This window comes from Bufo gargarizans, chromosome 7 (genome assembly GCF_014858855.1).
Source record: "Bufo gargarizans isolate SCDJY-AF-19 chromosome 7, ASM1485885v1, whole genome shotgun sequence".
Taxonomy (NCBI): Eukaryota; Metazoa; Chordata; class Amphibia; order Anura; family Bufonidae; genus Bufo; species Bufo gargarizans.
The window spans coordinates 52,142,598-52,162,161 of record NC_058086.1 but is presented as its reverse complement, the minus strand read 5'-3'; the positions used below and the strand labels follow the sequence as shown (position 1 = coordinate 52,162,161).

General features: G+C 51.9%; 3 protein-coding genes across 3 annotated transcripts; 2 read left to right on the top strand and 1 right to left on the bottom strand.

Moving 5' to 3' along the window:
• The first annotated feature begins 326 nt into the window (after window positions 1-326).
• TMEM69 (transmembrane protein 69) lies at window positions 327-3,624 on the top strand. The gene is made up of 3 exons (XM_044301517.1): window positions 327-362; window positions 1,689-1,746; window positions 2,309-3,624. Exons 2-3 carry the CDS (start codon window positions 1,705-1,707, stop codon window positions 2,996-2,998), a joined length of 732 nt encoding a protein of 243 aa, XP_044157452.1. The 5' UTR covers window positions 327-362; window positions 1,689-1,704; the 3' UTR covers window positions 2,999-3,624.
• Window positions 3,625-4,324: 700 nt separating this feature from the next.
• LOC122943535 (intracisternal A particle-promoted polypeptide) lies at window positions 4,325-12,888 on the bottom strand. Its single transcript, XM_044301342.1, has 9 exons — window positions 12,860-12,888; window positions 10,338-10,641; window positions 8,343-8,774; window positions 8,111-8,266; window positions 7,867-8,034; window positions 7,444-7,581; window positions 7,240-7,362; window positions 6,142-6,362; window positions 4,325-5,358 (listed from the first exon to the last, which is right to left on the bottom strand). The coding sequence occupies exons 2-9, from the start codon at window positions 10,615-10,617 to the stop codon at window positions 5,134-5,136; spliced, it is 1,743 nt and encodes a 580-aa protein (XP_044157277.1). The 5' UTR covers window positions 10,618-10,641; window positions 12,860-12,888; the 3' UTR covers window positions 4,325-5,133.
• Window positions 12,889-12,912: 24 nt separating this feature from the next.
• On the top strand, window positions 12,913-19,218 carry DPH2 (diphthamide biosynthesis 2). Its single transcript, XM_044301343.1, has 7 exons — window positions 12,913-13,068; window positions 13,391-13,569; window positions 14,393-14,505; window positions 14,724-14,944; window positions 16,605-17,237; window positions 18,073-18,264; window positions 18,802-19,218. Exons 1-7 carry the CDS (start codon window positions 13,038-13,040, stop codon window positions 18,924-18,926), a joined length of 1,494 nt encoding a protein of 497 aa, XP_044157278.1. The 5' UTR covers window positions 12,913-13,037; the 3' UTR covers window positions 18,927-19,218.
• Window positions 19,219-19,564: the final 346 nt, after the last annotated feature.

Here is a 19,564-nt window from a genome sequence, read left to right as displayed (position 1 = left end):
ACACAGCTCAGCAGATAGTATCACACAGGACAGGATTAGATACACGGCTCAGCAGACAGTATCACACAGGATAGGATTAGATACACGGCTCAGCAGTCAGTATCACACAGGATAGGATTAGATACACAGCTCAGCAGACAGTATCACACAGGATAGGATTAGATACACAGCTCAGCAGACTGTATCACGTAGGGTAGGATTAGATACACAGCTGGCGGGTCTGCTGATTGGTCAGGCTAGATCCCTGACATGACACACCTCCCGCACTTGGCACATGCTCAGTAATCTGCCCACACTCGCTTTTGCTTCTTTGCCCACAGGAAGCGGTATTGTGTCACTTCCTGTCGGTAGCAGTGCTGTAGGTAGGTGTTAGGTTGTATCCTTGCTGGTTCCGTGTCTTGGGGTCACACTGAGGTCGGAGTACAGACCTTTATAGTGAGGAGGGGTGGTGGGCAGCCCCCATAGTCCTGGCTGCCCGGGTGATTTCAGCTGGTGTGGGGGCTGCAGCAGTGGGACCCCCTGAACTTACTGGTCACATGTGGGATCTTGTATGTTACAGTGCGACTGTGTTCTAGAGCTACGATTATACGAGTGTATTATTATAACTCCTGTGGTCATGTGACGAGACCAGTGTGCTATTATAAAGCCTCATTCACACGTCCGTGTCCAAATCTGTGAGCAGGTGGTCAGTGATGCGTCTGTGTGTCCGTTTTTTGCTGTCCGTGTGTTATCTGTGTTTTACTGACACTGCACAGCTGAAAAATAATTTTCAAAGCATCTCTTCTTAATGATCTGTGAAACACGGATGCAACACCGATGGCATCCATGGTTTACACGGACCCATAGACTATAATGGACGCGATGGATCCGTTAGAGCGTGCATCCGTGCTAAAAACACTGATGTGTGAATACACACATTAAAATGAATGGGGATGTGTGCTGTGCGCGGAGAACATGTACATGTGAAAGAGGCTTAACTCCGGTGGTCACGTGACGAGACCAGTGTATGATTATAACTCTGGTGGTCATGTGACGAGACCAGTGTATGATTATAACTCCGGTGGTCGCGTGACGAGAGCGGTGAATGATTATAACTCTGGTGGTCGCGTGACGAGACCAGTGTATGATTATAACTCCGGTGGTCGCGTGACGAGACCAGTGTATGATTCTAACTCCGGTGGTCGCGTGACGAGACCAGTGTATGATTCTAACTCCGGTGGTCGCGTGACGAGACCAGTGTATGATTCTAACTCCGGTGGTCGCGTGACGAGACCGGTGTATGATTCTAACTCCGGTGGTCGCGTGACGAGACCGGTGTATGATTCTAACTCCGGTGGTCGCGTGACGAGACCGGTGTATGATTCTAACTCCGGTGGTCGCGTGACGAGACCGGTGTATGATTATAACTCCGGTGGTCGCGTGACGAGACCGGTGTATGATTATAACTCCGGTGGTCGCGTGACGAGACCGGTGTATGATTATAACTCCGGTGGTCGAGTGACGAGACCAGTGTATGATTATAACTCCGGTGGTCGCGTGACGAGACCAGTGTATGATTATAACTCCGGTGGTCGCGTGACGAGACCAGTATATGATTATACTCTTAGCTCCACCTATCCATTATAGGTGATGATGACGTATCTACAGAAGTGCCTGCCTCTTATACTCTGTCCTTTCTTCGTCACCAGGTGCTGGAGCTGCGCGATGTTGCGTCTGGGTGTGAGGTGTCGGCCTGTGGCCCTACAGGTATAACGGATGCAGGGTCCACGAGCCCAAAAGTGTGTGTGTGGGTGGTGTAATATATATATAAATAATAAGCTGTTACCCATAACAACCTGGAAACTTTGTACCGGTGACGTCAGACGATCGTCCTCTATGGCGTTATATTTTCTGATTTCTCTCAGCACTGAGCCCCTCTGAATCCTGCTCATGCAGGTGATGGTTTGTTACAGTGTATCAGTGCAGAGCTGTCTGCCTGGAGCACAGAAATGAAGAGAGAGATTTGTGCTTCTGCTTTACTTTACAGAGGATTATCTACACTGATAACACTGTAACAAACCCTCGGCTGTGTGAGCCGGACTGGGTCTGGATGTAAGAATGTTTCCATTCACTGACAGCAAGCTAAAATCTCAGAGTAAAGCACCGAAACATGAAGGGATTCATAGTGTCATGAAATGCTTAGTTTTTGCAGTTTGCCAGCCACTTCCTCACCTCACGTCCCGCGACACTTTTGGGCACGTTTTGCTTGGCGATTGTGACCATGTGTCTGTGTTGTGCCCGTACCTGACCCTGACTTCTTATTTTTCAGTTATGTAAGATGGCGGCTCCGGTGTGCAGGCAGTGGTCGCATGAGGCGGTGACCTGGAGGACGCGAGCCCCGGCTGTCCTCGCCCTCCCCTGCCCTCAGCGCTCACCGCTCCTCCTCGCCCGCGGACTGCACACTTCCTGCTCGCTCCACAAGAGGAGAAGAAACCCCGAAGACGAGGAGTTCAGCCAGACGCTGCAGAGTTACCGCCAGGAGCTGCGCAAGACGCCGAGGCCGGCCGTGTACCTGAGCGTCACCGGACTGGTCCCCGTGGTGGTCGCTCCCCTCACCATGTGTCTGGGCGGTTATTATTACCCAGAAATGGCGTTCCTTCAGCTCGCCGCTGCCAACTGCCTCCTGTCATTTTACGGTGGGATTCGCTGGGGCATTTCTGTTCCTGAAAACAGCCCGATCCGACCGGACTCGCTGAACCTCGGCCTGGGCGCGCTCCTTCCCCTCGTTGCATGGATGTCTCTGATTGGCTTGGACAATATCTCCGTGGCGGGGGCGACGGTGATTGGCGGGATGCTCCTGGGCGCAGTCGGGGGGGTTGGCATGCTCCCTCCTTACCCGGTTTGGCTCAGCTTTTTGAGAGCCGCTTCGTTCCTGGTGACGACCTGCGCCATCTTGGTCACATTGTGGCTCTCGGCCGTTTACCCAGAAAAATCACTGAAAAATCAAAGTCCAAAATAAACCCCGTGTTCGGGGCGAATCGTCGTGTGGAAATCACTGCGCTGCGTGTCCAACGGGAGGATTACAGCCAAAAGCTCCACTGGTCCTGAATTACATCTGTATCAGGCTCCAGTCACAGCCAAAGCTGCACCAAAAATCCCTGTGAAGGACGTTTGCAACCAGATGAGCAGATTGTATGCTGGATGTTACTGCTAGAACCCGACCGCCCCCAGGGCTACTGGACCGGAACCGTATGGATCTATGGCCTCTTTCACACGGTCAGTATTTGTAAGGCAAAACCAGGAGTGGGTCCAAAATACAGACGAGGCCAGAGATTTCTGCTCTACCGCTTCTCTGTAGGTTCCACTTCTGGTTTTACTGATGCAGAATCTCAGGGGTTCCAGCTGTTCTATTCAGAATATGAAGAGTTAAACCTGGGTTCAGTACGCCCCATAATGCATCCAGTGTGATGCTACATCTCTCACCATGCATGACCGCAGTCAGAAGAAGCGGAGAGCCATCCTGGAATTTGCAACATTTTGAATGCAGCTCTGGATGTGACTGGAGTAGAAGACATCATGTTTTCACATGATCCACGTTCACTTTTTCTGTCCACGTCCTTGTAAATAAAGTTTAACAGGTTTCAATCAACGTTCCCCGGTGTCTATTGATGGGGATTTATTAAAACTGGAGCCGTCGCCCATAGCAACCTAGATGGCTGCCTCAGAAATTAGAATAAATGTGCAGGTTCCAATGTAGTCTGACGGCGGGGCCAAAAACGTGGCAGCAACCGGCGGGCGCCAAGATTTCTGCAAACCCATGATCTATACCCGCATGCATTATACTTGTACATTGCAGTCGTTAGCGCACATTGTGATGAGAGGAATGAGCGCCTGCAGGTGAGAACTGCGGATTTATAAGGAACTAGAACCATGTATCACACGTTTGCGGATGTTTTGGCGCCCCCCCCCCCCCCCCCCCCCCCCCCCCCGTGCGGGGGAGGGGGCATTGCTGCAGCCTGGAGGTGTCGTTCCGATAGTTGGGGGTTCATGATATACTGGAATAAGCGTCTGATCGCTGGGGCACCCACCGGTCAAAGGTCGGGGGCCCGTGTTCCGCCATCCGAATGGAGCCTCAGACACACAGTCACCTCATTCATCTCTGGGGCCGCTGGAGATGAGTGAGCACTTGCACTCAGCATGGTGGTAAAAACACGGGGCCCCTGTTATTGTGATTGGCAGGGGCCCCAGAGGTCAGACGCATCCCCTACCCTGGGGATATGGTGTAATGGCTCTGGCACTTTTTGCTGTCTTTCTCTCAGTGCGCGCTGCAGTTTTCTGGTCTTTTTACATTGCTTTTTTTATTTATTTTAAATGGCTTTTTTCATACTGAGGAAGTGACATCAGATACTTTCCTGTACAAAAACGAACAAACCATAAAATACACATTGTGAAAAAGTGAAAGCCCCGTCACACTGCAGAAATCCTCACGTGGCCGCCCCTTACCCAGATTCCAGGTCGCACTCCTCCGCAGGGATTGTCCATTTTGCTGATGGCACAGAGAAGCTTTGCTGGGCGACCTGCACACGTGGCGGATTACACAGCGTCATACAGAACCAGCATAGGCAGGGGCGAGATCAGCGGCAAAACTGCTCCAAAAACCGCAGACACGTCCCTTATGGTACAACCTTCGAGCAGACGCCAACGCCCGATCTTCAGCTCCAGTCAGTGACTTGTATCCGCACTGTCCACTGCCGTCTGAGGTAGGATGAAGGCCCGCCTCCCATCTGGTGCTCTGTCCATACCCTATGCTTTACACTGCAGCTGGTGGAGCTGCAGTCCTCCTATGCAGTCTATTGCTATCAGGTAGTGACAGGAATTACAGGGACCTCCCTGCCCCACGATCATCGCTCTCCAGAGCTTGTAGACCTTCTATAAGTGACTGACCTCGGCCGCTCCCGCACTACCATAAGCTTTGGTGCCAGCTGTGTCGTTACGCTGCACTTCTCACATAGGTGCCAGGAGCGGGTTATCCAGCTGGCAAACCATTGACAGAGCCTCCGAAGTGCACCGGCAGGGACTCTTGTCTGCACCCAATAATAAACCGCCAGGCTCCGTCGTCAGCAGCATCACACCAGCCAGTACAGCAGGGACAGGTTACAGGACGGCCAGGGTCCCCTCGCAGCGGCTGGTTATCATGCTGCCGATCTCCGTCCAGGAGTCTGTGTGCGGGTTATAAACCTCAACAGAATCGGTCGTCACCGGGGCTGCGAAATTCTGCACGCTGGCCCTCCCCCCCGCCGCGTACAGCAGCCCGTTCACACTGATCACAGAGACGCCCGCTCTCGGGGTCCTCATCGGCGCCACCTCCACCCACTTCTCCTGCAAAGCAAGGAAAACAAGGAGTGAGAACTGAAGGAAATGCTCCTGCCCTGGGAGTTTGTTACAATGTATCACTGCGGGCAAAATGTATCTGTCAGGAGAGGAGTGGCTAGGCTGGATACATGTGTAAGGCTACATGCGCACCACAGGGAAAAAACATCCATTAAAAACAGACACTGGCAGTTTTTAATGGCCATTTTTCAACTATTTTTCCATCGATTTTTAGGCCATCTGTCCGTTTTTAATGGACGTTTTGCATCAGTTTTTCATGGCGTTAAAAATACCCATGAAAAACGGATGAATTTCCCAACCCCTGCAGTGCCCTCAGTGCACATAATGTCCCCCAGTTGCAATTTTTTAGCAAACATTTTTTACGGTCACTCCACTCTTGACATCATCACGCAGGTCCTTTTCAATCAAGAGAGGAGCGACTGCTGCTACACGTGTAAGTGGATGAGGCAAGTACTTTTTTTAACCCCTAAAAGACTATATTGTTCTAGGTGGACCCCACTGATGTCATGTGACTGTCCTATTTTTTGACGGCTGATAGTCACTGGCCATGTGAATAGCCCCATAGACCTTCATTGGTGCTGAAAGTGGTCGGCTGTTAAATAAACGCCGTGTGCATGTAGCCGAACAAACCCACAGCTGTGAGAAGGCCTCTGATTGTCAGCAAGAATGTTTCTATTCACCGATAACAAGCAGAGATATTGAAAACAGTGAGGCTTTGGAGAGAGGAAGAGAAAACAAAGTGCAAAGATGTTTCATAAGACAATGAATTACCTCCTCAAAAGAAAACTTCTCTGCCGTGTTCAGAGCGTCCTGCCGCTCATTCCAGCCGCCCACCGCGTACAGGCAGTCGTTTAGCGAGGCTACACCCAGATACGCCCTGCGGGTCCCCATAGGAGGGAGTGATGTCCAGCGCTTGGCAATGGGATCAAACACTTCGGCAGAAGAAAGTTCTGTCCCCTCATAGCTAATACCCCCGACCACATAGATCAGCCCTAAAAGAGAAGGTTCCTGCATCACAACACAGACATAATACAGGATAAGTAATGTATGTACACAGTGAATGCACCAGCAGAATAGTGAGTGCAGCTCTGGAGTATAATACAGGATGTAACTCAGGATAAGTACAGGATAAGTAATGTATATACACAGTGACTGCACCAGCAGAATAGTGAGTGCAGCTCTGGAGTATAATACAGGATGTGACTCAGGGTCAGTACAGGATAAGTAATGTATGTACACAGTGACTGCACCAGCAGAACAGTGAGTGCAGCTCTGGGGTATAATGCAGGATGTAACTCAGGATCAGTACAGGATAAGTAATGTATGTACACAGTGACTGCACCAGCAGAATAGTGAGTGCAGCTCTGGGGTATAATGCAGGATGTAACTCAGGATCAGTACAGGATAAGTAATGTATGACACAGTGACTGCACCAGCAGAATAGTGAGTGCAGCTCTGGGGTATAATGCAGGATGTAACTCAGGATCAGTACAGGATAAGTAATGTATGTGCACAGTGACTGCACCAGCAGAATAGTGAGTGCAGCTCTGGGGTATAATACAGGCTGTAACTCAGGATAAGTACAGGATAAGTAATGTATGTACACAGTGACTGCACCAGCAGAATAGTGAGTGCAGCTCTGGGGTATAATGCAGGATGTAACTCAGGATCAGTCAGTCAGATGCATTCTTTGTTTGAAATTTTTGGGATACTCCCCTCTCCCTGTATACATTGTCACCCTAATGATTGACCACTGGGGGGCACTACTAGACCCTAACGATGTCCAGGAATAGAACACTAGAGTTTTATATATTATACTTCGAGCACATAGAATTATTACAATGAGGATGAGATAACTGCGCCGATCACCTTGTCTCTCGCAACAAGCAAAGTTATATCTGGGCAGGGACATCTGCCCCACTATCTGCCAGGCGTTGTCCTCTGGTGAATACCGCTCGATGCCGTTTCCAATCTCTGCGCCCACCCAGCCGCCTGCGGGGACAGACGAGGAGAGATTCTATCGTCTCCAGCTGTGATACAGATACAGTGACTTATCATAGGAGCGGCGCTCACCCATGGCGTAGATGGCACCATGGCAGGAAGTGACCCCCAGACCACAACGTGGCTGATTCATGGAGGGAACTGCTGTCCACTGCTTACACACGGGGTCGTAGCACTCCACACAGTCAAAGATCATGGAGTCCTTCTCCCCTGCAGGCGAAACACAAAACATCAGCTCTATAGAGTCCACAGGTGCCACGGACCACCCCTTCACACACCCTGCGTGGTACAGAACTCTGCCCTGTTTATATACATGCCCGTTGTCTGTAAAGTGTCAGTCCTCACTGCACTACTCGTGTTATTTTCATTAATTTATTCTATTGGAGTCCATGATAGTTGGAAATCCATCCATTGCTCTGTTTTTCCTCCATACTTTGAATAGACTGAGAGGAGGGGCCTCTATAAGGGGCGGAGCCTGGGCAGCTTGTTACGTACCTCCGACCACGTAGATCCGCCCCTCCAGGACGGCCGCGCTCATCCCGCTACGTGCCTGGTGCAGGGAGGACACTGTGCTCCAGTACTGACTGAACGTATCGAACCTCTCCACGCAGCTCAGCGCCCGGCTGTCGCTCCACCGTCCACCCTGCAGGCGAATGTATCCCCCTGTATGGCAGAAGGTCCACATGTTACAATATCCAGGATTCCAGTATTACCCCTGGTCCATGATCCTGACCTTTACCTATAGCATAGAGGAATTTGCGCGCTTTCCTGCGCGGTCGGACACGCGAGGGCTGGAGGAAGCTGCAGAGCTTCTTATCTTTAGGGGACAGGTTGGTGTCACAGTATTCCCTCAGAAGTGTCTGCAGCGCCACCCGCAGGCTGAAATCTGTTACTTCTGTAACACGGAAGCAAATGGTCAGGACTACGAGGCGCTCCTGTCGGAGGGCGCGGTGAGCAGAGACCGTTCTTACCTTCAATGTTCTTCTGGAGCCGCTGAGGTGGAAGCAGAGAGAAGCGCACGGGCTCTAGGACCTCGACCACATGCCTTTTCCGTGTCGTGGTGTCTTTCTGGAGCCAGTACATGGCGGCTGCGAACACCTGATGCTCGTCTTCAATGCACAACTCCTCGCTGCGCAAGAGGCGGATCAGCTGCTCCTTCGTCAGTGCCTGGAATTCGTCCCCCTGTTGCACCTCTGGGAAATGAGCGTGGATGTAGCTCTCGGTGAATTCTAGCAGGGGCTGACACGCCAGCTGCTCCGAGAACTGAAAGAATCCAATGCAATTGCCGGGCACGATCTGCTCCTTTAAGAAATCGCAACACAGCGCCACCACCTGGTTCAGCTGCAACATGTCAGCCGCCGTCATCAATTCTTGCACATTCTCTGGACTGATGAGGACCGAGCCTGGGCCCAAAAAAATAAGATCCACAATATATGAGCCTCATGTCTTCTCTGTATCTGGGAAACTTTGTGACATCCAATATGGCTGCAAAACTCCATGGTAGCAATGGCTGCCAAAATAATAGCAAAGACAAGTGCACTCTGCGGTCTTACTAAACCCTCAAACTGATTTTAAAATTGAGAAATTAGCCAACATGTGAGTGGTCCGAGTCAGACCTCACGCTCCTGTAATTTGCCCACTGGCTCCTGGTATTGCCCATACGGCTCAGGTAGGAGAGTGTTAGGTCCTGGGCTACTTGAGAAACCTTGGCGCGGTGCCCGGGCTCAGACATGTCCTACACCGTAAGACATGTTGGCTAATTTCTCAATTTTAAAATCAGTTTGAGGGTTTAGTAAGACCGCAGAGTGCACCTGGCTTTGCTATTATTTTGTTATATTGTTACATTGATTATCACATCCACATAATTGCTATCTTGTGTGGGATGTCTATTGTGGTACTTGTGGTTCGCTGCGGGCATCCTCCAACGTATGCATTTTTGCTGGGGATTGTCATTAGCAACGGGCCACAAGTGCAGGATTTGCTCCCCTGTATATATGCCCGACTGCATGTGGGTTTGAGCACCTGCTAATACCACGCTATTCTTTTCAGTTTGTATATATAGCAATGGCTGCCACCCAGCTTTACCAGAAACAGAAATGGCTAAGAAGCCATTTACATCATCACACAGAAGATGGAGGACACTTCAACCAAGTAAAGGAAACAGCGTCTGCTGACATCTATACATCGTCTGCTCTTATGATGACAGTATAATTAGGCAATTAATGACATGGTCAGCCCTGCTACACCAGTGACGACATGCTCAGCTCTGCTACACCAATAATGACACGCTCAGCCCCGCTACACCAGTGATGACACGCTCAGCCCCGCTACACCAGTGATGACACGCTCAGCCCCGCTACACCAGTGATGACACGCTCAGCCCCGCTACACCAGTGATGACACGCTCAGCCCCGCTACACCAGTGATGACACGCTCAGCCCCGCTACACCAGTGATGACACGCTCAGCCCCGCTACACCAGTGATGACACGCTCAGCCCTGCTACACCAGTGATGACACGCTCAGCCCTGCTACACCAGTGATGACACGCTCAGCCCTATTACACCAGTGATGACATGCTCAGCTCTGCTACACCAGTGATGACATGCTCAGCCCCGCTACACCAGTGATGACATGCTCAGCCCTATTACACCAGTGATGACATGCTCAGCTCTGCTACACCAGTGATGACATGCTCAGCTTTGCTACTCCAGTGATGACATGCTCAGCCCTGCTACACCAGTAATGATATGCTCAGCCCTGCTACACCAGTGATGACATGGTCAGCCCTGCTACACCAGTGATGACATGGTCAGCCCTATTACACCAGTGATGACATGCTCAGCTCTGCTACACCAGTGATGACATGCTCAGCTTTGCTACTCCAGTGATGACACGCTCAGCTCTGCTACACCTGTATATATGCAGGTTGTTCATGCAGCAGAGATGATGGGATAATCCACTTACCGGAGTAAATAAAGTCCAGCAGCAGCTGGAAGATGGCGGGTTCCACCTCCTGAATCCGCACCGCGTCACCCGACGACTCCTTCAGGCCGCCAGACAGCAGAGCGGCAAAGTAAGGGCTGCTCGCGGCCAGCACCAGCTTATGTGCCCCAAAAACCACCGGACCGACGTGGAGGTGCAGGTCGCAGAACTCCAGCCGTCGCCTCATCTTTTCCATCTGCTGCAGCACCAGCTGTGCGTGATTCTCTAGCGAGCGCAGGGAGGCGGTGGACGCCGGATCCATGACTGACGCACAACCAGAGATGACCTGGAAGAAAGAGCTGATCAGAGCGGGGAACACGTTCGGAGGGTGCCGATCCTGTGCAGATACTTTATGAGATGACGCTTTCCAATGTCTGCTGCAGAAATGTTTGTGCCCCAAGAAACACTGCGGCCAAACCGCGTGATATCCGCCGATCGCTGCACGGAACGTCCAATTCAGTTCATTCTAACACCTGGCCCATTATACACAGCTTGTTTCCATGGTTACGACCACCCAATCCAGCAGCGGTGGTCATGCTTGCACACTATAGGAAAAAGCATCAGCCTCCCTGGTGGCCGGGACCATCGGAGCGCACATAGGCTGGTGCTTTATCCTATACTGTGCAAGCACGACCACCACTGATGGATTGCAGGGTGGTCTGTAACCATGGAAACAAGCTGTGTATAATGTGATGGAAAAATGAATCCAGCCAGCAAAGGAAGCAATATAGAGGATCACAATACATTAGTAAGTGGCTTGTATTAACTTCCTCTACGTGATAAATGCCACTTACTGAAGTGAGAGGACCCCTTTAAGAACAAACGCAGATAATTATAAAGGCGGAGGGTGTGTGCACATAAGTGGTTAAAATACATCATGGGGTAGTGGTTACTTATGGTGCCATCACCATAAGGGTACATCCACACCGGGCCTATACGCTGCATCATGTGGATCCGGACACAGACTCCCCCCAGATCGTGCCGCACATATCCTGCGGTGAAATGGCGAGGCTGTCCCTTCCTGACATGCTGGACAATGAACGTTTTTACAATGTAACAGATTGGGGGGGATTTAGCAGTTACAATGTATCACAGTTTGAGGGGAGGAGGCTGAGAGCAGACTGGAGGATGTTATCACAGTTCTGGAGGGTATGGTGGTAAGTTAGGGGGAACAAGCTATGAGAATAAGGGGATGTTAGGAATTACAATGTATCAGAGCTGGGGGTAGTTACAATGTATCACTGTAGAGGGGGGGGCAGAATGTATCAGAGCTGGGGGTAGTTACAATGTATCACTGTGGAGGGGGCACAATGTATCAGAGCTGGGGTAGTTACAATGTATCACTGTAGAGGGGGCACAATGTATCAGAGCTGGGGTAGTTACAATGTATCACTGTAGAGGGGGCACAATGTATCAGAGCTGGGGGTAGTTACAATGTATCACTGTAGAGGGGGCACAATGTATCAGAGCTGGGGGTAGTTACAATGTATCACTGTAGAGGGGGCACAATGTATCAGAGCTGGGGGTAGTTACAATGTATCACTGTAGAGGGGGCACAATGTATCAGAGCTGGGGGTAGTTACAATGTATCAGAACTGGGGGTAGTTACAATGTATCACTGTGGAGGGGCACAATGTATCAGAGCTGGGGGTAGTTACAATGTATCAGAACTGGGGGTAGTTACAATGTATCACTGTGGAGGGGGCACAATGTATCAGAGCTGGGGGTGGTTACACTGTATCACTGGAGGGAGGGGTCACAATGTATCAGAGCTGGGGGTAGTTACAATGTATCACTGTGGATGGGGCACAATGTATCAGAGCTGGGGGGTAGTTACAATGTATCACTGTGGAGGGGTCACAATGTATCAGAGCTGGGGGTAGTTACAATGCATCACTGTGGAGGGGGGGTCACAATGTATCAGAGCTGGGGGTAGTTACAATGCATCACTGTGGAGGGGGGGTCACAATGTATCAGAGCTGGGGGTGGTTACAATGTATCACTGTGGAGGGGGCACAATGTATCAGAGCTGGGGGTAGTTACAATGTATCACTGTGGAGGGGTCACAATGTATCAGAGCTGGGGGTAGTTACAATGCATCACTGTGGAGGGGGGGTCACAATGTATCAGAGCTGGGGGTGGTTACAATGTATCACTGTGGAGGGGGCACAATGTATCAGAGCTGGGGGTAGTTACAATGTATCACTGTGGAGGGGGCACAATGTATCAGAGCTGGGGGGTAGTTTCAATGTATCACTGTGGAGGGGGCACAATGTATCAGAGCTGGGGGTAGTTACAATGTATCACTGTGGAGGGGGCACAATGTATCAGAGCTGGGGGGTAGTTACAATGTATCACTGTGGAGGGGGCACAATGTATCAGAGCTGGGGGTAGTTACAATCTATCACTGTGGAGGGGGGGTCACTGTAGCAGAGCTGGGGGGTAGTTACAATGTATCAGAGCTGGGGGTAGTTACAATGTATCGCCGAAGTCGCCGCCGTTACCTGCCCTCAGCTGCTCATTCAGGCCGTTGTGATGACGTCATGACGTTACGTTCCCCTGTCTTCCGCTGGCGGCGGGCGGCCATGTTGGAGGTGGCGCGGAGAGTTCCGGGGTCTCCTCCATGTGGCGGCTGCTCTGCTGTCAGTGTGCTTGATTCCTGGTGATGGACGGACCCGTGTAATGGTGGAGCTCCCGCTGCCTTATAGAGGAGGTAACTAAATGCTGCTGGGGCCCCTTCTACTTTCACTATGTCACTCCCTGCCAGTGACCTCCCATACAATCAGTGGTACCCTTCTCCCCTGAAATCCTCTGTGCTGCTGGGGGCCCCCTTCTACTTTCACTATGTCACTCCCTGCCAGTGACCTCCCATACAATCAGTGGTACCCTTCGCCCCTGAAATCCTCTGTGCTGCTGGGGGGCCCATTCTACTTTCACGGTGTAACTCCCTGCCAGTACCCTTCTCCCCTGAAATCCTCTGTGCTGCTGTCAGTTAGGCGCCCTACAGGTTGACAGGGTCTCTGTGTTCTCGGCAGGTCCTGACGGCGGCAGCGAGATGACGAGCGCTCTGTTCAGCAGCGATGGCGCAGATGTCATCCACCGAGAGCTGAGCCCCCCGGAGCCGAGCGCAGCGGTCACCGCGGACGCAGTGCTGGACGATATTTACGAAATTCCAAAGACCATCGACTTCATTAAGGAGAAGGGAGCAAGAAAGGTCAGTGACCACCACGAGGGGCCCGGCCGGTAATGTCCAGGACATCGGATGATCCGCCATCAGCGTGGGGCCCTCCGGATTACGGGGGCACCGTTATATAGTTATTCTGCTACTGCCGTGTTGCTGCGTCGCGGGGCGTCCCCCTTTATTTCTCCTTATTATGTTGTGGGAGGAGCCAGTGTCCGGCTCACAGCTGAGGGTTTGCTGCACTGTGTCGGTGGAGACAATCTCTGTGAACTAAACTCATCTCTGCTGTCTGACGTCACAGCTCTCATCTGCACCGATACATTGGAACAAACCGCCAGCTGACTTTTTTTATTTTTTATCTATCCCTGGAGGTAAACATAAATGTTCCTTTTCAGTGACAGCAAGCAGATCTTGAATTGGTGATCACAGAGTTGCAGAACTTCATTATGTCACAATAACTGATTATCTATCCTCAGCATAGGTCATAGGATCGGTGGGGTCTGACACCTGGGACCCCCACCCATCTGCTGTTTGAGAAGGCAGTGGCGTTGCGGCCTTCTCACGGATTTCCTAGGCCGGTGACGTCACGTTCATCGGTCACGTGGTCAGAGTGTAATACCAAGTACGGCCACTATACAATGTACGGCACTGTGCTTGGTGAGCGGGGAGAAGGCCGCGGCGCTCGCAGAGTGCTGATGTCTTCTCAGCAGTTGATTGGCGGGGGTCCCGGGTCTCGGACCCCACTGATCAGATACCAGTGACCTGTCCTGAGGATAGGTCATCCGTTATAAAGTGTTGGAGAACCCTTTTAAGCCTCAGGGCGCCGGCCCTTTAACTTGGTCTTCTCTGATCCCAGGTGGCTCTGCAGTTTCCAGACGGTCTCCTCGGCTGCTCCGTCCCTATAGCCAGAAAACTGGAGGACGCCACCGGAGCCAAGATCTACATCCTGGGAGACACGTCTTACGGCAGGTGAGGGGCGTCACGTCTCGCCAATATGGCCGCCAAGTCCCCCGGAAGCAGGCCCATTGTGCTGTAGATTCGGACCGATCAGGACCCTGAGAAAGATGGATGACAACCTCCTGAAGCCCTGGCAGACAGTCTGGTTGTCACCCAGCTTTCCCAGGATCGGATACATTTCATATTCCCTTTTCCTCTGATCAATGTTATTGTGTTGCTTCCTGTTGCAGCTGCTGTGTGGACGAGGTGGCGGCAGAACACGTCGGAGCGGACGCTCTGGTACATTATGGGCAGGCCTGTCTCAGCCCGTGTCGGCGGCTGCCTGTCACATACGCGTTTGGACGTAAAGCTGTGAACGTGGATCTCTGTACCGAGGCGTTCCGGAACCTGTTCCCTGAGAGAGACTCTCCAGTCGTGGTGCTTAGCGATGTCGTCTATGATCACATTCTCGGTACGTCTGCGCCGGACCGCAACGTCTCCACGAGCTCCAGTCCTGACACCTGTGGGGGAGGGGGTAATGGATCACGCACAGTAATTAATAACCCTGTTGGGGCTGCACTCAGTGACTTGCAGAGGATGTCTCCTCTGACTGGAGTCATTCTGCGCAGATCACCATGACGACTCCGACCACAGCTTCTCTCAGTATTAATGCCGCCTTTTATCCCCCAGTAGTGCCCTATGTGCATATAATGCCCCGCAGTTGTGTAAACATTGCCCCCCCCCCCCTCCTCACGCCTGTGACCCAGAGCAAGAGGTTGGAAAGATGTCATTGCGACCATCCTGCACCTGACCACTGCCTTATAGCCCTGCAGGTGTCACCCTTGTCTGTATATATTACAGGCTACTAGAGAGGGGTCATTGATCCAGGGAGTTATTCTGATGCCTGATTGGAGTCGGGAAGGAATTTTTTTTCCCTAAAGTGAGAAAAATTGGCTTCTACCAGTTTTTGTTTTGTTTTTTGCCTTCCATCGGATTAACTTGCAGGATAACAGGGCGAACTTGATAGATGGAGGACTTTTTTTCAGCCTTATAAACTTACTATGATGCTGTACCCCCTGCTGCCTGCAGGTGTCGCTCTTATCTGTGATTGTACTGGTTTTGGTGCTGTACCCCCTGCTGCCTGCAGGTGTCGCTCTTATCTGTGATTGTACTGGTTTTGGTGCTGTACCCCCTGCTGCCTGCAGGTGTCGCTCTTATCTGTGATTGTACTGGTTTTGGTGCTGTACCCCCTGCTGCCTGCAGGTGTCGCTCTCATCTGTGAGTGTACTTGTTTTGGTGCTGTACCCCCTGCTGCCTGCAGGTGTCGCTCTTATCTGTGATTGTACTGGTTTTGGTGCTGTACCCCCTGCTGCCTGCAGGTGTCGCTCTCATCTGTGAGTGTACTTGTTTTGGTGCTGTACCCCCTGCTGCCTGCAGGTGTCGCTCTTGTCTGTGATTGTACTGGTTTTGGTGCTGTACCTCCTGCTGCCTGCAGGTGTCACTCTCCTCTGTGATTGTACTGGTTTTGGTGCTGTACCTCCTGCTGCCTGCAGGTGTCGCTCTTGTCTGTGATTGTACTGGTTTTGGTGCCTGCAGGTGTCGCTCTCATCTGTGATTGTACTGGTTTTGGTGCTGTACCCCCTGCTGCCTACAGGTGTCGCTCTTGTCTGTGATTGTACTGGTTTTGGTGCTGTACCCCCTGCTGCCTGCAGGTGTCGCTCTTGTCTGTGATTGTACTGGTTTTGGTGCTGTACCTCCTGCTGCCTGCAGGTGTCACTCTCCTCTGTGATTGTACTGGTTTTGGTGCTGTACCTCCTGCTGCCTGCAGGTGTCGCTCTTGTCTGTGATTGTACTGGTTTTGGTGCCTGCAGGTGCCGCTCTTATCTGTGATTGTACTGGTTTTGGTGCTGTACCTCCTGCTGCCTACAGGTGTCGCTCTTGTCTGTGATTATACTAGTTTTGGTGCTGTACCCCCTGCTGCCTGCAGGTGTCGCTCTTATCTGTGATTGTACTGGTTTTGGTGCTGTACCTCCTGCTGCCTGCAGGTGTCGCCCTCGTGCCATTGACCTAATGATAAGATAAGCGTCTCTTTTGGTTTACATGCCCTAAACACGCTGCTCTTGTGCCCGCAGGTGAGCTGGACATGCATTTTGCCCCCATTTATTCCCGCATAGTCTTTTCTACTCTGTCCTGGTTGAACGAGGCGCCCTCTGCTGGTGAAGTCTGTAAGTTTGGCAGGAAGTTCTCTCCTGATCCCGCTCTCTGGCCAGATGGCTACAGCTTCTTCTACGTGGGTGGAGAAGGCGCGGCGCTCACGAACCTCCTGCTGACCTGGCCGCACTGCACCTTCTTCAGCTTCAACCCAGTGACCAACGAGTCCAGGAGGGAAGGCGTCCACGTCAACCGAGCGCTCATGAAACGCTTCTACCTGATCGAGAAGGCGCGGGATGCCCAGGTGGTGGGTATACTGGTGGGAACCCTGGGGGTCTCGGACTATCTCTCTGCACTGTCCCACCTGAAGGCCCTCCTCCACCGCGCCGGTAAGAAGAGTTACCTGCTGTCTATGGGGAAGCTGAACCCCGCCAAGCTTGCCAACTTCCCGGAGGTGGACGTCTTTGTGCTGGTGGCCTGTCCCGAAAACTCCCTGCTCGACTCTTCTGACTTCTACCGGCCAATCGTCACCCCGGATGAGATGGAGGTGGCCTGTAACCCGGCGCGGGAGTGGGGCGGCCGCTGCATCACTGACTTCCGGGAAATACTTCCAGGTATGTAGAGGAAATGGGGAAACAAGGGGTGAGCGACGCTAAAGGGGGCTCGGAAGGCCATAGGTGGCAATTCTTGAAGATAAAGCTCCGACTACCTATAGACAATGCAGCCAGGCTGGAGTCACAGGGCATGGGTGTGTTTATGGGCATGGGATGCATTGTGCCAACCAAATGGTTTGACTTCAGGCTAGACCTCAGGGCGTTATCCTGGTGGTCCCCGGTTTTCACCCTTTAACCCCCTATAAAGGGATCTGGACTTCGCTGCAGGGGAGACACCAGGCTGCTACCTCTTAGAGGTAGACTGCCGACTCTCGGGGATCAGAGACATCAGGCGATAGTCGTAGTCAGGAAGCAGGCAGCGGTCAGAGCAGACACAGTACATGGACTGTCAAACTAGTCTGAGGTCAGGGGAGGCAGCAAACAGACAATGGTCAGTTCTGGCAGCGGAGACTCGGGGTCAGGAAACGGGCAGAGGTTGGCACACAGACACCTTCACTAGGACTATACCCATAGGGTATCCAGCAGCGACCGGCCATTGACTGGGTGCACATGTGCTGGCCCTTTAAGAGCTGGAGAGCGTGCGCCCAAGAAGCAGAGCTGGAAGGTCTTAGAAGGAAGTTTAGTCTGCGGCAGAGGAGACAGTGCGGGGCGCCGGCGGTCAGGCCTGGTGCTGGTGGGTAGAGGAGGGCAAGTCGGTCCGGACCACTTGCTGCACCTGTGCCTGCTCAAGGAGCGAGACAGCGGCGGTCATGGGCCACCAGGGTTGTAATGGAGCAAGGCTGCAGTGTAAAGCAGCTGTTTATGCATATCTTGTGTTCTTGTGATGGCGTTATAGGCGGTGCAGCTCACGTGGTGTTCCCAGAGATTAACCCCGAAGACGCGGACCGGACAGATGTTTCCTTGATCACAGGGGAGCTGAGGTCTTTTCGGTTCTCATCAGGGGCGGAGGAGGCGTCGGCGGAGGAGCCCAGCGCCACCCTGGTGCACAGGAACAGTAACACCTCCGTGGCAGAGCTGGGGCCTGCAGGTAACGGGCGGCCAAACAAGGAATCCATCATAAAAGCCTGCAGATTGTGTTGTGACTGCCCGAGTTCTCTTAGATGGACTTCCCCTTTAAATCTCTAGTTTACAATCCCCTAAGTAATAGTTTGATTTACAATTACACCTTGTCATACACTCCAGTCACAACCTGAGCTGCATTCACAATGCTAACATTTCATCGCGTCTCATACTCCAGTCATGACCACAGCTGCATTTATAATTATACTGTTTTGTAATGTCTTATACTCCAGTTACAACTAGAGCTGCATTCATTTTGCAGATTTATCATGTGATATGCTCCATGCTAACCACAGCTGCATTTATATTTGTAGTTTTACTATGGCTTATACTCCACTCACAGCCAGAGCTGCATTTATAATTGTAGTTTTACTATGGCTTATACTCCACTCACAGCCAGAGCTGCATTTACAATTCTCCAGGTTCTTACTTGGTATTGATCTGTACTGTGATGTCAGATGGTGGTACTTGTAGTACCTGTGACCTCTTCCGCTTTCTTCTGCAGCGTCCTTCCTGTCGTCGCGGAGCTGGCAGGGACTGGACAAGGCTCTAGGGGAGACGCCGGTTGTGAAGGCCGTGGAGGGCCGCAGAGGGATCGCTATAGCGTACGAGGACGAAGCAAGCGGCTGATGATCGCCGCTGACCACTTCCCCTCCCCCATGGTGGTCGGAGCAGAATGACTATTCAGTCTGGCGGATGGCGCTGTCCCTGTGCGGTACGGGTGGTCGTCTCGCTGTATTGTGACCGGGCGGATGATGAGGATCACTCGTGGCTCCGCCTCTGACACATCTTCTTGCTCCCGGTGAGCGCGCTCCAGATGTCGCCGTCTCGTCACCGCGCCATTGTTCACATCTGGCTGAAGTCAGCAGTCGGCAGGCCAAAATTCAGGACGCTGTAAATAAATTACAACTTTGTAACATCTTACAGTATATTGCAATTACTCACCATTTTCAAGACTTCTGCTTGTTGTCAGTGACTGACATCCTTTTCTACAGCCAGAGAATCAATGCCTGCTCACACACCTGCACTTTGTTACAGTGTGTCAGTTTATGGAAGAGCCTTCAGCCTGGACCCCAGCAGAGAGGTGTGTGGTGCGACTGATACATTGTAACAAACCCTCAGCAGCACAAGGTCAAGATGGCACTCATTCTAGGCAATTCTTTAGTCCCCGTCCTGGACTCCAGCCTCATATGCTGGTGCTAATTATTACTGCTGCAGGGTAAAGCATGGTGGAGAGACAGATCAGCAGCCTCATGAGGTAGGAGACT

Coding starts and splice junctions, on each gene's coding strand:
- TMEM69 (XM_044301517.1), top strand. CDS start 1,705: ATGTTGCGTCTGGGTGTGAGGTGTCGGCCTGTGGCCCTACAG. Junction 1,747..2,308: donor GTCGGCCTGTGGCCCTACAG/GTATAACGGATG, acceptor CTTATTTTTCAG/TTATGTAAGATGGCGGCTCC.
- LOC122943535 (XM_044301342.1), bottom strand. CDS start 10,617: ATGGATCCGGCGTCCACCGCCTCCCTGCGCTCGCTAGAGAATCACGCA. Junction 7,582..7,866: donor GCGGATCTACGTGGTCGGAG/GTACGTAACAAG, acceptor TTTCGCCTGCAG/GGGAGAAGGACTCCATGATC. Junction 5,359..6,141: donor AGAAGTTTTCTTTTGAGGAG/GTAATTCATTGT, acceptor CTTGCTTTGCAG/GAGAAGTGGGTGGAGGTGGC.
- DPH2 (XM_044301343.1), top strand. CDS start 13,038: ATGGTGGAGCTCCCGCTGCCTTATAGAGGAG. Junction 13,069..13,390: donor CCCGCTGCCTTATAGAGGAG/GTAACTAAATGC, acceptor TGTTCTCGGCAG/GTCCTGACGGCGGCAGCGAG. Junction 14,945..16,604: donor CGTCTATGATCACATTCTCG/GTACGTCTGCGC, acceptor TTGTGCCCGCAG/GTGAGCTGGACATGCATTTT.